Source organism: Vulpes vulpes, chromosome 1 (assembly GCF_048418805.1).
Source record: "Vulpes vulpes isolate BD-2025 chromosome 1, VulVul3, whole genome shotgun sequence".
NCBI lineage: Eukaryota > Metazoa > Chordata > Mammalia > Carnivora > Canidae > Vulpes > Vulpes vulpes.
The window spans coordinates 128,123,185-128,139,520 of record NC_132780.1 but is presented as its reverse complement, the minus strand read 5'-3'; the positions used below and the strand labels follow the sequence as shown (position 1 = coordinate 128,139,520).

Genomic DNA, 16,336 nt, shown 5'->3' with positions numbered 1-16,336 from the left:
CATACAAATTCGGATCCAAGGCCCCAGGCCCCACCCCGGGGATTCTGATCCACAGGCTGGGGCAGGGCCCAGATGCTGAATTTTTAATAAGTGTACCCGCGAGATTCTGACGCAGTCAGCCCACCGACCGAGTCACAGGCTAGCAGCTCCTAACCCGACAGGTGGGACACAGCACGTTGGGAGGTTCATTAAATAAGTGAAGAAATAACAGACTTCCATCCTGTTAGGAGACAAACCAGTAGATTTTGAAAGAGTTTCAATAATAATCAAATCAAGATTTTTCTGGTTAAGTGAATGATTAATATAATATTTAGTTTAAAAAAATGTAATCTAAGGTCACTAATGATGTTCTGTGATCTATGTCTGCGACCATTTCAGCTAAGAAGTATTTTTATTTCACTTGAAAATGGCCTTAGGAGAGACCTCTGGGTGTGAGCGCGACTTCCCTGGGGCTCCCTGGGCTTCGCCCTGCAGGCCTGCCTTCCTCGCCTCCCCCCTCCCCGTATCCGCCCTGCCTTGGGAGGTGGGAGGGGAGGACGGGAGGGGAGGGGAGGGGAAGAGGGGAGGGGAGGACGGGAGGCGGGACGGGAGGTGGGACGGGAGGCGGGACGGGAGGGGTGGGGAAGATGGGAGGGGAGCAGGGGAGGCGGGACGGGAGGTGGGACGGGAGGCGGGACGGGAGGGGAGGACGGGAGGGGAGGGGAGGGGAGGACTGGAGGGGAGCAGGGGAGGCGGGACGGGAGGGGTGGGGAAGATGGGAGGGGAGCAGGGGAGGCGGGACGGAAGGCGGGACGGGAGGAGTGGGGAAGATGGGAGGCGGGACGGGAGGCGGGACGGGAGGGGTGGGGAAGATGGGAGGGGAGCAGGGGAGGTGGGACGGGAGGGGAGGACGGGAGGAGGGACCGGAAGTGGGACGGGAGGCGGGACAGGAAGGGAGGAGGGGAGGGGAGGACAAAAGGTGGGACGGGAGGCGGGACGGGAGGAGGGGAGGGGAAGGGAGGACGGGAGGAGAGGACCGGAGGCGGAACGGGGGGCGGGGCGGGGCGGGGCGGGGGAGGAGCGGAGGGCAAGGCCCCGCCGGCCGGCGTCGTCGCGCCCCCCGAGCCCCGAGCCCCGCAGGTCCGGGAGGAGCCCCGCCGGCTCCCTGGGCACAGAAGCGGGGTCTAGCGGCCCCGCAGGCCCCGTGTCGCCGGCACCGCGCGGCCCCCAAGGCCTAGTCTCGGTGCGAGCGCGGGGCCCGCGGCCCGACGGAGGCCACAGCCCGAGGTGCGGCCCCGACGAGGAGCGGGTCTCCGCGGGCGGCGGCGCCTCCTAACGGGGCCGCGAACTGGGGCGTGGGGGAGGCGGCGCTCCGGCGGCTCGGGCCGGGCGGTGGGCACCACGCGACTCCCGCTCAGGCGACCTCGGCAAGACCCCGTGCGGCCGCCCCCGCGGGCACCGGCTGCGACCTCACAAGTCCGAGACCGAGGAGCCGGAGCTGCGGACGCACGACCGCGCTGCCTCCCGCGTCGCCGGCGGGCGGGGGCGAGCGCTCCGCAGACGCACGGGCCGCGCCCCCGCGCCCCGGCCCGGGTCCCGGCCGAGCGCGCTGACGTAGAGGGGCGCCGTCGGCCGCCCGCCCCGCCGAGCGCGGTGACGCAGGGCCGCACGGACGCAGGGGGGCGCCGCCCGCCCGGCCGAGCGCGGTGACGCAGGGCCGCACGGATGCAGGGGGGCACCGCCCACCCCGCCGAGCGCGGTGACGCAGGGCCGCACAGACGCAGGGGGGCACCGCCCGCCCGGCCGAGCGCGGTGACGTAGGGCCGCACGGACGCAGGGGGGCGCCGCCCACCCCGCCGAGCGCGGTGACGCAGGGCCGCACTGACGCAGGGGGGCGCCGCCCGCCCCGCCGAGCGCGGTGACGTAGCGCGCCGTCGCCCAGCCCCGCTCACCTTGCACTTGAAGCCGGCGGCGGGCGGCAGCAGCTCCCGCAGCAGGGCCTTGGCCACCTCGCGGCTGGCCTCCTCGCTCACGAAGTGCAGGTTGAGCACCTCGTGCGGCTCGAACTTGGCGAGACGCAGCAGCGAGCGCAGCGCCACGCGGGCCTTGGCCTGCAGCGCCGCGCTGTGCTCCGCCTTGGTGAACATCATGAGCAGGTGGTAGTCCACCGGCCCGGGCCCGCCGCCCTCCAGGCCCTTGGCCTTGGCGCCCGCGGCCGGCGCCGCCGAGCCCCGCACCGCCTCCGGCGCGGGCGGCGAGGGCGCCGCGGGGGCCCCGGCGCGGGCCTCCTTCAGCCTCTTGGTGGCGCTGGAGAAGGTCTCGCGGCCCGAGCCGAGGTAGTAGAAGGCGCAGACGGCCAGCGCCGCGGCCAGCAGCAGCGCGCAGTAGTGGGAGCGCACGGCGGCCAGGCGCGCCATGGCCCGCGCGCAGGAGGGCCCGCCTCGCCGACCCATGCGCCCCGGGGCCGGCGGACCGGGCGGCGGCGACCAGCACCCCGCAGCCGCTCAGGAGCCCGGGCGGCGGGCGGCGGGCGGCGGCCACGGCGGGGGCGGAGCCGCGCTGCCCGCAGCCAATCCGCGGGCGCTGCTGCCCGAGGGGGCGGGGCCGCGGCCGCCGCTGGGTCCTAGACGCAGCGGGATTCGGGCCGCGGGGGCGGGGGCGGGGCCGGGGTGTGCGGCCGCCGGCCGTCCCGGATACCCGGCTCCAGGCGCCGAGCCCCAAGGGTGCAGACGCGCCGCGGCGCCGGCCCTCCGGGAGCAGGAGCCCTGAGCTGCACGCGCGAGGGGGCGCAGTTGGGCTCCGCCCCCCTCGCCCCCAAACGTTAGGAGGCTGCAGGTCCTCTGTCCGCCGACCCGCTGGCGCTGGGGATCCACCGAGCGAACCCCCGGCTCCTTCGCGCTCCGGGGGGCGCCGCGGGGGGGGGGGGCGGGGTCCATCGGGGCGGGGCCTGTCGTCCTGGATGGGCGTGGCCCGCGGGTGGAGGCGGGGCCTGCCCGTTTTGGATAGGCGTGACCCGTGGGGGTCCACCGAGAGGGCGGAGCCTGCCGGTCCTGGATAGGCGTGGCCCGTGGGGGGTCCACCGAGGGGGCGGGGTCTGTCGTTCTGGTGGGCGTGGCCCGCGGGAGGAGGCGGGGCCCGTGGGGGGTCCACCGGGGGACGGGGTCTGCCGGTCCTGGATAGGCGTGGCCCGTGGGGGGTCTACCGAGAGGGCGTGGCCCGCGGGCCCCCGAGAGCCCGGCCCGACAGCGGATCCTGCGCAGACCACGGAGGGCAGCGCGGCCCCAGGCCCAGCCAACCCCCCCCCTCCCCCCGCCCGTCAAGCCCTGACCCGGGCCCCTGCCTTGAGCGGCCTGGAGACACCCAGCACCCGCCGTGTCCAGACGAGGCGCCGCCCGACGGCCCCACGAGGGCCTCCCAGGACCAAGGCAGCCCCGTCTCTCGCAGGAAGGCAGGATCTCAAGGAAATAGCAAGTACATCTGCCTTTTTTTTTTTTTTTTGCCATAATACCTTGAACACCTGACCCACTGAATGAACCTCAAAAGTATACCCACCCGTTAGCAGTCAGCATTTTTACTTCTAGGGATTCATCCTGAGGATATAGTATTTCTCTGTGCTTGTATATTCATATATTTATTGGTAATTGTATTAAATATATTCAGCCATAAGGACAAAGCAGAACTAGATTTACGACGGCAAGAGATTAGAGTCAACATTCACCAATAAAGCGGTCAAACAAAACTAATGATGCTGTCATTAAAAGTGATGTATTCACCAGCTGCAAGTGGAGACGTTTCAGAATAAACGGAGGAATAACTTGCGGATTTAGACTCGAGATACTGATTAGCCAACCGCAATGAATGGAATCTCTATGAATTCTGATTTGAAGAATCTGTTTTTTGACTTTTTTTTTTTTAAAGATTTATTTATGATAGAGGCAGAGACACAGGAGGAGGGAGAAGCAGGCTCCATGCAGGGAGCCCCACCCGGATTCGATCCCGGGTCTCCGTGATCGCGCCCTGGGCCAAGGGCAGGGGCCCAACCGCTGAGCCACCCAGGGATCCCCAAGAATCTGTTTTTTAAAAGCACATTGATGGCAGCCCGGGTGGCTCAGCGGTTTAGCACCACCTTCGGCCCAGGGCGTGATCCCGGAGACCCAGGATTGAGTCCCGCATCGGGCTCCCTGCATGGAGCCTGCTTCTCCCTCTGCCTGGGTCTCTGCCTCTCTCTGTGTCTCTCTGTCTCATGAATAAATAAATAAAATCTTAATAAATAAAAGCACATTGGTACAATTGGGACAATTTGAATAGACTACAGTAGTTTTACAGTTCAAGGAAATACAATGTTGTGATTGGCTTTTTTCTTTTAGACGTACATACTGATTTGTTAGTGAAATGTCTGAGGTTTGATTCAAAGTAAAATCTGGGCAAGAGAAAAAAATGGGTGGGAGTATTGATAAAACAATGTTAGCCATGAGCCATTAGCTATTGAAATTATTCTATTTTGTATATGTTTGAAATTCTCCGTAATAAAAACTTTTTAAAATCCTCCCCCAAAGTGATGTACAACACTTGACTTAGAAATCTGTTCCCCATGCGAGTGAAAGCAGCAGGTAACAGTATGATCCCATCGTATATAAACTTAAATACACACACCCAAAGTTCTAGAAAGATATATACCAAGAAAGTAAGTTTCCCCTTCAAAACTATTCAGCAGCACTTGCTACACTGATGGGTGGCCACGCTCTGTAATCCGTCCTGTTCAAGACGGCAGTCCCTAGGCACAAGGCTGAGTGCTTAAAATGCAGCGGTGGAATCCAACTCGTGATTTTGTCTGACTTTAATTAATTTCAATAGGCATATGTGGCTGGTAGAGACCATACTGGGGGCTCTGGCAGATGATGGAATGATGATCCTCTCTTTTACGTATTGTCAAACATTTTTCTACAATGAAAGAGCATTGTTTTGCAATAGGGAAAAGTAGGTTATTTCCATTTAAAAAGATTACTATTGGTGTGGGTTCTCTTCTTCACAGAACTATTCTGAAGATGAAGTGAAGAGGAATAAAGCAAGTCACACAGAAAAGTGTTATGCGTCCGCTTTTCATGAACTTAAAAGGAAAAAGCAAAAAAAGGTTCACTTCCAGGTCCGTTCTTTCAATCCTCCATTCCTTCTATCTCAATTCATAGAAAAACATGTTTTTGTTTGTTTACTAAAAGGATTGAGTGTGAATGTGCTGCCTAGATGGGGAGCTTCAACAGATGCCAATCATAATGGAAAATAATCAGACCTAGCCCCCACTTCCAGCAAAAAAAAAAAAAAAAAAAAGCCTTTGTCATTTTTAGCTATTGAATGCATATAGCTATGTGCTCATAGAGAAATTCTTTAAAAGATCAAAATGGATTTCCTGATTGAAGTACCAGCAAACAGGATCAACTAGGTCAATGTGGCAGAGCTGGAAAGGAACAGAAGACCTTAAACAGGACAGTTCCTAACAGATATGTCTGCAGTTGTGGTTCACAATAAAGTGCAAGTCTGAGCATAAAAAACCTATGCCAGAGGTGAGATTTTTATTGACTTATTATCATAATTTTTCAGCATACAAAGTATTTTAATCAAGTATAATATTTACAATTCTTACATAATGTACATTTTAGAATGACTATAAAGATAATGAACTTTTTGCTCCATTTACAATGACAAACTACAGTAAAACTACATTCATGAATTAGATACAAATCCTCTACATACTAATAAAAAGTAAATGGAGTGTTGGTTATACATTCTTTAAAATAGGTCTTTTCACAGGTAGCAAGAAATATTACATGTAATAAGTCTTTATGACTGGAATGATCCAGAAATACCACAAAGCACAAGTAAACACATATAGAAAAGTAGCTCATCATCTTCAAAAGTTAACCTTTAGCCTTTGTGTAAAATAAATGGTGCCAGCAATCTTTATAATGTAGCAAGCTTTCCCTGTTTAACTCTCAAGGCAAGAGGTTGTTGAGGAAAAATAAGAAAATCTAAAACCGAAGATAGAGAAAAGACCAATACAGAGAAAAGTTTATTTAAATCAAGCCTTATTTCACTCCCCTTATTATTTCATTTTAAGTGGATAAATGTATGTAATTGGGAAAGGAGGGCCACAAAACCATGTTTACAGACGTCAGAATTCAGCTAAACTGAATCCAAGCCCCTTTTAGTTACCTTTCATTCGGAAGCATCAAGAATTTGATGAATATATGGGGAGTTAAAATTACCATGTTTTGCCTTCATTAATGTCAGTACAAAAATGTAATATTTCCTACAATTTAACGTCTTCAAATCCTAATCTATTCCTTCAAGGTAATTTTATATCCAAGTTCTCCAGAACATTTGGAGTCTTTGTTATGAAAACACAAGGAAAGCTGGCGGTCATTAACAGATTTTGCTACTTTATAATAATTTCAAAACATTTCATGATACAAGTAAAGTGCCTCTGACTAGTAGTCAGTCAGACAGGGGCTCTGCTGTCGGCTATGCCACAACCAGCAAATCGATGACTCCCCTCTGTAAACAAGAGGAGCAGCCCAGGATCAGACAAGAGAAATGTTGGCCTTCTCAGATTAACATCTCAAGTCCTACTGTCAGAATCAGGGGAGATAATGTCAAAGTACACTGTGCGCAGAACAGTACACAAAAGAATGTTACTGTAGTTTCACCACGCTTCATCCACTCATTTTGTTTGTGAGGAGCTCTGAATTCAAAAAGTGTAGTAACTACTAGTCAGTGCTCTTTCCACTATATCATGAAGGTGGAAGTCATTCTGGACATCATAATTCTATAAAAATACATCATTTTTTTCCTGCTCCCATCCATGGTCAAAAGTGCTATCAAACAGAAAAATTAGTATGACAATATAAGAGTGCTACGGGAATGTCTTACTATTTAAAACGAGTAGTCAATTTAATCTTAAATACAATTTGATTTGTTGTCACCACACAAGTATAAAATTATATTTTTAAAATACTGCTTAACACATCACAAACTTAAGTAGTCCAGACTGTAAAGGTATATATATATATATTTTTTTTTTTTTTTCAAAATGCACTCATGAAGAACCAAGGTACATATTCCAAATTAAATTGTATGTTTTGGAAAGTAAACATCAAAGTTCATTAAAATCTACAGTGAAGACCAGTAAAAATTAGGCAAACACTATAATGTACTGAATCCCTGGAAATTTCTGAATTTCTAAAGGATTATGCTAAAGATAATCTTTAAAAAACCTTAGAAATCTTAAACATAAAAGTGTTACAAGGAAACACTGCAAATAACTACTCAATTACCTTTAGCCTAGTTCTAGCACGGGACTGCATTTTATGGGCTCTTCAGAGCACTGCTATTCTTATTCTGATGTTAATCTAGCTTTTAAATTAATGTGCTAGTGACAACAGACCAATAGAACAATGATAAGGAATCAGAAACCAATAGAAACAGATCAGTTAGGGAAAGAAAACAAAGGGCAATCACACTGACTTATGAAGCCCAAAAGCAGGATTAACATTGTTTATACTATAATGTCTCATAACGCACTGCGAATAATTCACAGCATAATAAAACCCAGGTCTGTTACATACTGTATAAAAGCTATTAGTTGACACAGCTAGATTCACCTTGGTAAGAGCCAATCTACTTTGTAACTACTTATAACTATTAATTTACTTTAAAGCCTTGCTATATGTTCTGCATCATTTCTGCCAAATTTCATCCAAACTGGGTCTTGGCATATTCAAGAAATCAAGCCGCAGGAATGTATTTTTGTACTGCCAGGCTCCCTGTACTGTTAACGATTTAGTTTCTCTGAGGATATTTAGAATCATGATCATCTTCAAATATATCTCTAACCACTAAATTTAAGTAGACACTAATTACTAGCATATTAATAAAACTCATGACTCAAGCCAGAGGAGGTAAGTGTGTCATAAACAATCGCCTTCACAGTCAGAGACCCCAGAGGCGATCTGAAGCACCAACCACTGGATCCCAAAGCAAAACTGTTCAGGTTTCCTCAAAGGTTAGGAGCTTTAGAAGTGAAGCCCTAGGATTAACAGGAATAGGCACTACAAAGGAATAGGCACTCTTTCTTTCTGTTCATGTTTAACATATTTCCTTATCCTTGAATTTTTCGGACAACTTTAGAGTACACTCTGATAAAAAATGTTACAGACTAAACTTCTGCAAAGCCAGATCATCTGTGACTCTAAGGTGAAACAAGGAAGATTTAAGGTTCCCCTTACTGTTGCAATTAAAATACAAGTTTTGGAAATTAACATTTTCTTAGAAATAATTCATAAATATATCTGATGCTTATCTAATATACAATGATTATTACAAAATAAGCATTATATGCACACAATTTGGCCAAATATGGAAACTTCTCTGTGACATGAATTTACTTCAGTCTAATTCCTGTTTAGACAAATCCTGATTTGACATTCTATCAACTTATAAGACTCTAGCTACTAGAGGGATGGATGTTAGAAAATTTGTTTATCTACCCAATTAAATATAATTTTCCTACTTATTTGGTAACCCAAATTTTTAAAATTTATTTAGAAACTGAGTATCAGTAATACCACTTACATGTAACTTGTAAAAGAAGATTAAACTTAATTGTTGACAGTATTAGAAACAATAAGGCAAATTACTTATTTTGTACTCCTGACAAGATATATCAAAGATGGAATCAGACAAATTTATAGCGTTTATATGTAAATGAGTAGATCCATGTTTTGGAATTCCAAGATCAGTGTTTCATGTAACCACCCAATGTACACTGTGTACAGATGTACACAGGATAAATGTTGAAAAAGTTAAAAAGCAACTTATCATTATGTATTTTAATATAAACTAAGAAAAAGTGGGCTTTTTTTCTTTTACTCAGTTCAATAGCAAAACTCTATCTTGAAAAGGAGAAACTTCAAATATAAAAATGCTCTACATTATTTTATAAATAAACTTTTCCTTTGAAAGTTACAATCTGATGAAAGCATAATTTTGCAACATTCAAGTAACCTCTGAACCTCCAATAAAACCTCATAGTTTTATTACATCAATAAATTTGTCAAAGTTTTAGGAAACCCACCCAACAATGATGGACTACAACTTCTATAAGTAAGGATTTTGGTTTTAAAAAAAAAAAAATTAAGGGCTTCTTTTTGCTTCATAAAATGAAATAAATCTAAAAGACCGAGTTATGTCTATTTGTACAGCCATTACACATACGTTAAAGTACATGACAATAACCAGACATCTAAAGAGTATCACTACATTTATGAGCAAATGAGGGAAACTTACTCTCTAGCTATGGTAATTAAATTACATATTGTGTGTATGATATCTAGGACACCAGAAAACAAAACAAAAGATTGAACCACCAAAAATCATCAGGGAAGCTAAAGAAAAAACATATTCTTCAGACAGGCAGGACTGTTGGCTCCCACTTTGAAGCAGGTATGTTTGGCTGAATGATCCTGGGCGTGATGCATAGAAAAAAAAAAAAAAATCAATGCTACCACTCACTGGCAAAAACCAGAGATTTTGTCCAAACTCTTAGCATCTTATAACCTAGAGATGGCCTAAGTCTAGATTTGACTTTATCTATAAAAAATAGCCCTTTAAACAGGCTTTTTTTGTTGTTTTTTAATAACAGAGGTCTTAAAGTAAGTTCATCTCCCAACTACTAGAACTCTAGGTTTTAATTTATAAAAATATCAGTGAATGGGTACCTTTTTTCCAAGCCATTCAATATCTACTAAAATTAAGTAGTATTAAAGCAGTAAAAATTTGTGAGATTTCAGATGTACACATTAGGGGATCATTCAAATTAATATTTTCCCCTTCTGGAAAAAACTCAGAATTTCTGTGAATCTTGCTGGAAACGATTCAGTTTCTCTGGATTATTGGATGCCATTTGGGAAAAATCACGAAAAATATCCTGGTAGGTTTCATCACCTGCAGGAAAGTAAAATAAAGACACTTTTATAATGCATTCCATGAAAGTATTAATAAACAACATTCATTTTTTATGGCTAGTAACTATATTATAATTAATCATATTCAAGTTTTGCTCAGATGAGCATTTTTGGAAGAAAAAGGACTAACATAAATGCTGGAAAAGCATATATTGAAAGAAAAAAGGCTATACCTGAAAAAAGCACCTCAGATGCAGCCACAGAGGAAAGCTCAGAGTTAGAAAAGAGCAAAGATGCAAGTGTTTTAAAGCAATGTAAGGAAATACATTTATTTACACAGAAATAAAAGTCATTCTAAATGAGGTATAGTAAACAAGGCATTCTTTAAATGAATATTTCCCTTGATCAAGGCCAAAAGAAAAGACCAATAACAAATACTAATGCTTCTGATGGATGCAAGTTATTAATAAGACAAACCGATCATCAGGTAAGGGGAAAAAAAGCCTATTTTATCTTTTAGTTAAAAGGCATTTTAATTTAAATATCATGTGAAAAAGAAATTCTTTACTCAAACTTTAATGCTTAACTAAAATTAATGCACCTAAAACACTGCTTACTGAGCTTATGAAATAATAAAGCCTAGAAAATGACTATATAAAGTCAGTTTCACATTTAGTCTGAAGCTTTTTGTTTACTGTAGGTCACATGAGCAAGAGTGCTATGAGAAAAGGGGAAGAGATACCAAAGACGTCTGTTAAATTAGAGTAATACACACATGTATATACGTACAAATACGCTCGTAGAGAAGCAGAGTACAGATACTGATACTATAGCAGACTGAATACTGTTGTTCTTGCCGTGAGAAACTAAATATATGAATACATAAAGATTAATTCCCTGGACAAAGGGTTTGTATAAAGTAAAATCTTATTTTCAAGATGAATCTTTTATCATGAATATTTCCTGTTAAATATTAGCTTTACACAGAAGCTTAGCATAGTTCTGTTTTCAAGATTTAAACCATCAAATACCACTTTAAATGATTACGGCTGCAACACGGTTTTATAAGTACTTCCCATAAGATATCTTGCATCCATCTTATTACATACTCATTGCTACAGCTGATAATAGTGCAGCAAGTTTTGTCAGCTTTTAACAAGCGAGATTTTTGAGGCAATAGGTGTCATACCAAAAGCTAGAGAATCGGAAAAATGTTGGGGGAGGGAGATAAAGATCTAGTAAAAAGGTCTAACAGCATAACTCAAGATTTTCAATAAAAAAATTTTAATGTTTTTAATATTTATCACTTTTAGTATTTAGTCTATGTAAAAAGCAAATTATTAAAATCTCTATGTAGTTTTCATTTAGGCCTGGAAATTTTCTCATGACCCGTATCAATCAGTCTTCTCTAAAATGAAAAAATATAGTAAAAAGAAAATCTTAATAGGTTGGTTAAGAGTAGCATCTAATTCATATTATGTTATTAAAACAATAAAAATAAAATTTGATATACCAGAACAACTGTTAAGACAATCTAATCACACCCATTAATTCTTAAAAGCTAAACTCTCACATTAAAAGACAAACTACAAATCTATTCCCATTTTTAGCCATTCTAAAGATATAAAATAAACTGAGAAGAGACTGACATTAAATATCAATTAACAAAACATACAAAATATTAAAAAATTCTTATTCTTAGATGTTGAATTAAAATATTTAAAATATTTATTGTAAACATTATAAATATTTTTAAAATACTATTTAAACTTGAGAGTCTGGAATTTTACTTTCCAAGGAAATGTAAAGTGCAGAATATAATACAAAAATAACACACTGATTTTACCATTCAACACCAGAAGTAACTTAAAAGGCACACGTTATATACATTCAGGAAGAAACCGGGAGAAGAATCTAAGCAGACGCTAATGCCAAACAGTTTACAGATAGCACCAGATGAGCAGTCTTAAGTATTACAACAGTACAATGGCAATATATGGCTTCTACTAGTAGCAATGCATATTCTGTATAACAAACTGTGGGGGGTTTTTTCTTTTTTGTGGTTTTCCGGCTTTTGTTCTTAAATCATCTAGTACCTATTACACAAGTACATTTTAGTGGAACCATTGTACCATGCAAGACAAATTATAAGATCTTTTATTCACTGAATTAAATGCTTCCTTGAAGGAAAGTGTTGGTGCTACACTAATCATTGGTTTCACGAATACATTTTAAGAGTTAGTACAATACAAAAGGAAGTCTCACCTTCACACACACAAAACTTCCTGTTAACGTTCAGTTTCTAACGAAACACTAATTAATGGACTATCAATAAAATACCTTTCTTAGGCCTCAAAATGTATTATCAAAAAGCAAACATTACAATAACAATAGTGACTAAGATATTTAGTATAGTTAACATAAACTGAACTTCAATGTGACTCTTTAAAATTTAAGTATAACTTTAATCATTCAGACTTTTGCCCAAGGCAACTATAACTTGTCTACACGAGAATACATGAACAGTAACCCAGAATATGCTGCCCTGGAAAGTTCAAAGAAGTACGTTTAATAGTTTATTACAAATGGTAAGCAACTAATCACCAATATTTGTAATGCTAAGTTATATGCTTTAAATTACTTAAATCACATTCTATTTCTCTTCGGATAGTTAACTTTTCTATGTGCCCAGACAGTTCTGAATTTTTAAAATGTGGACTGCTATATGTCCACGGATAGTTTAAAATAGTCTTTGATTTTTGGTATTCAGAAGATCTATTGCAACAGTGATTATGATGATCCAAGATTTTGTTGATTTTGCTCTTGAAACGCACTCCCCTCAGAGAGATGGCAGCACGTGAGACCCCACCCCCAGGTGATCAAGTATATGGTCCCACCCTTTCTGGGCTGATTACAGCTTCCTTTTGAGAACTGATCAGATCAGTGATCAGCCTTTGCCAGCAACATACTCATATAACCAGCCCTGGTTCACTAAAGATTGTTAACTAACTGAGAAACTCTGCCAACAATCAAGAGGAGTCATAGAGCCAAAGACTGTGTGAACCACCAAAGTGGTTTCCAACAATTGAGAGCATTCACTCACCCAGTCCTCTTAAGAGTTATAGGGACTGATAGAAAGGGATCTATCTTCCCCGCAGGAAATGTGTGCTCTTATATCGCCTTGCAGAATACAGGGAGTCTCAGGTGCTTATGGTTGTAGATAGAAGATTCACAAGTGGAGTTTCTTAGAAATAAGTCCATGATTCCCAAAAATTATATCTGAGACTTTTAAATGACAGCGCTCTTTGTTATCAAAAGATTGAAAATACCTGCATTTTACCAAAATTCTGAGGTATTGCTAGGCAACAAAAAAAAGGATCTCAATAAAGCAACCAAAATTAATGAGAGAAGAGTGACAAGTGGAGGGAAAGAAAGACCTACTGCCTGAGCAAATATTTCTGCTCTCCAAAGATTCAGGAAGGAAAAGAAAAGTAGCCGGAGAGCAACTGCTGTGCCATTTCACCACATCATGGCATAAGTATAAAATTGTTCCACTTTACATATGAGACCCCCAAAATGCATTAAAAATCTATTATCAAGATCATCCTCTCATTTTATCTGTTGATACGCCATTTCCAGAATTCTGATCTATTTTAAACTCTAAACTAAAATTTGAGAGCAAGAGAAAAAATATTTGTTTTTTTTTTTTAAGTGAGGCTTTTTTTGTTCAAATTTTCAGTCAAATCAATTAGAAAAATTCATTTTTCTACTGAGGAAAGTAAAGTGTATACTCATAAACTTATACATAAAACGACAGTGAAAGAGACATTTGAGTGCTCCTAAATGGTGGCAGCAGAAGCCCAAGCAATTTGGGTGAAACCAGAAGTCGCAAGAACATAGAGGCCCTGTCCTTTCAAGCTTCCCAACTCCAAAGGAGAGTCCACCACTGACCTTATGACTAATCAGTTGGGTGTAACTTCATCAGCAAATAGCTTAAGGAAAGAACAGCTGACCAAACATTTAATTTTAAAATTTCAGGAATAAGAATTATTTAACTTAAAATCCTGAAGTACACTCTTACCTCACAAATATCAGGTCATATCCTTTGAATAATTTTTATTTTTAAAGTGCTTAAACATAAAGGCCTCAAAAACGGCCTAGTAATACTCTCACTCAAGTGTATCTGTTACAAAATTATAACTTATTTAAAATCTAACATTCAAGTTTAAAACAAATGGGTGAAATTCAGAATTAACACTGACACTTCACCCTTAATCAGCACTCTTATATCTTGGTATATCATGATTCAATAGTATTATTTGATCCATAGGATTAAAGTGGGACACCCTAGATTAGAAGTATCTAGCTGAAGTGCCTCTATTCTCAAAGTTCTTACTTGTTCTCTATTAAACGAGACCAATAATAAATACAGTCCGCTGAGAAAAGAATGGCCCCCATATTTATATTAATTATATATTAATCCAATTAAAATAAAAGTTAATGGTTGAAGCTAGCATTAAACTACCAAAATTTCAAAACATAAACAGGAAGAATAGATGATATTACCAGGCCACTTTTAAAAATAATACATTAATATTCATTTTTAAAAAACAAATATACTTATTGAAACTAATATTCTCAATTATTTTGGTCATGAATTGCTGAAATCTTTTTACTAATATGTGAATGAATTTAAAACAGATAAACTAGTAATTCATATACTCAAATTCATGAAACTGGAGATCCAATTATTACTCTTTTCTTTGTGAAGAAGGTCTAATTAGGAATCTTAAAGATAGGAATCTGATTAGCAGCAACATTTCTTCCTTCTCCTGACATCTTAACTCAAAGGTGAAAATTACTCAAAATGAGACATGAACTGATCCTGAGTTGAAGTTTCTCTAACAAGTTTACTCTGTCATCAGGTTCATGAAATACTGTTCTAAATACTTACATTTTTCCAACAAATACTGTATAATTACTGGGGGCAAAGCTACAATATAAAGTGAGACCTTTTCTCTATACCTTTTAAACTAACTCCATTCCCATTATGGACTTCTTAAACTAATAAACTTTATTTTTAAACCTACGACTTATCTTTAGATCAGAGTACAAAACTCTTCATTCAATAAACTTTTTCTAGGTATTTTCCATACTGGCTTTTTATATGCCAAACACATGGTGATTTGTTTTTTTCCCTGAACACAATTTATAGAAATTCCCTGAATAACAAAAAGAAAACAACTCTGTTATATTCACTTGACAGCTAAAGAGAATTCCAAAATGAAAATGACTGTTGTGCTGCTGTAAGGGTATAAAGATAGGTTATCATTCCGTTCGTTTCACAGGAATGTATATGGAAGACATCTGTACAGCAGAAAAAGAAGTCAGCAGCCGAAGTTGGACACAGCAAGTCAATGTGTACTGTAGTTGGAATAGTTATGGATTTTTAAAGGCTCGAGAGTTAGTCACTCCCAAGAATTCAATAGGTACAATACATAACAACTCACAATTTACAAGTTATAAAATCTCTAGAGTATTAAGTCAGTTTGCTAAAGAACTATGAGTCTTCCAACTGTAAACTAATAAATTCCTGAATGCATTTCTTATATTGCATTTCAGTATGGTTATTAGTAGAATATTGACCTGGCTGTCCATAAAGTCCTTCTGATTCCCGCATCTCTTCATTCATTCTTGCTAAACGTAACCTAAAATTAAAGGAAAAGATTTTTAGATGAAGTTCTGTAATATATTCATAAACTAATAAATTATGTAAGCAGGTAAAAACATACACTGATACAATTTTTTTCTTTTCCCAGTACTTGCCACTAAAATAGATGGGATTTTAGTTTTAGTTTTCCTTTATACAATTCTCATGAGAGAAGACAATTGTAAGCAATTGTCATTTAAAGATTTTTTTTTTTAAAGATTTTGTTTTGAAAAAAAAAATAAATAAATAAAATAAAGATTTTGTTTTGGGGGCACCTGGGTGGCTCAGTAGTCGAGCATCTGCCTCCGGCCCAGGGCGTAATTCCAGGGTCGCGGGATGGAGTCCCACACTGGGCTCCCTGCAGGGAGCCTGTTTCTCCATCAGCCTGTGTCCCTGCCTCTCTCTGTATGTCTCTCATGAATAAATAAAATCTTAAAAAAAAAAAAAATAAGATTTTAAGTAAATCTGTATGCCCAACATGGGGCTGGAACTCACAACCCTAAGATAAAGAGTCACATGCTCTACTGACTGAGCCAGCCAGGCTCCCTGACAATAAAAGATTTCTAACAAGTACATTTCAGCTCTGTTTAAGCAGGACCCTTGCAGCACTTCCAGTAGCTTACTTCCCTTCCTCCAGACTCCAGAGACTCTACAGCAAGCAACCTGCCACACTTTAATCGCCAACTATATA

General features: G+C 42.4%; 2 protein-coding genes across 23 annotated transcripts in view; both read right to left on the bottom strand.

Moving 5' to 3' along the window:
* Window positions 1-2,500, bottom strand: part of XXYLT1 (xyloside xylosyltransferase 1) — a 144,658-nt gene extending 142,158 nt beyond the window's left edge. For 3 of the 7 annotated variants that reach the window (XR_011995236.1, XM_072726598.1, XM_072726612.1), the window contains exon 1: window positions 1,932-2,498. Coding sequence is in view for 5 of the 7 variants with exons in the window: in XM_072726598.1 (XP_072582699.1) it covers window positions 1,932-2,432 (501 nt within the window). In the remaining 2 variants the exon portion in view is untranslated. Of the gene's footprint in view, window positions 1-96; window positions 266-1,931 lie in introns of those variants that run through there. The other 4 variants (XM_072726591.1, XM_072726608.1, XM_072726584.1 and 1 more) reach the window with 4 other exon arrangements.
* A 3,029-nt stretch (window positions 2,501-5,529) lies between these two features.
* ACAP2 (ArfGAP with coiled-coil, ankyrin repeat and PH domains 2) overlaps window positions 5,530-16,336 on the bottom strand; it is a 125,903-nt gene continuing 115,096 nt past the window's right edge. For 14 of the 16 annotated variants that reach the window (XM_072726484.1, XM_072726493.1, XM_072726502.1 and 11 more), the window contains 2 exons: window positions 15,582-15,643; window positions 5,530-9,975 (listed from right to left, as the gene is read on the bottom strand). In XM_072726484.1, coding sequence (XP_072582585.1) covers window positions 9,875-9,975; window positions 15,582-15,643 — 163 coding nt within the window. In that variant the 3' untranslated portion in view covers window positions 5,530-9,874. Of the gene's footprint in view, window positions 9,976-10,168; window positions 15,644-16,336 lie in introns of all 16 variants that reach the window. The other 2 variants (XR_011995230.1, XR_011995235.1) reach the window with 1 other exon arrangement.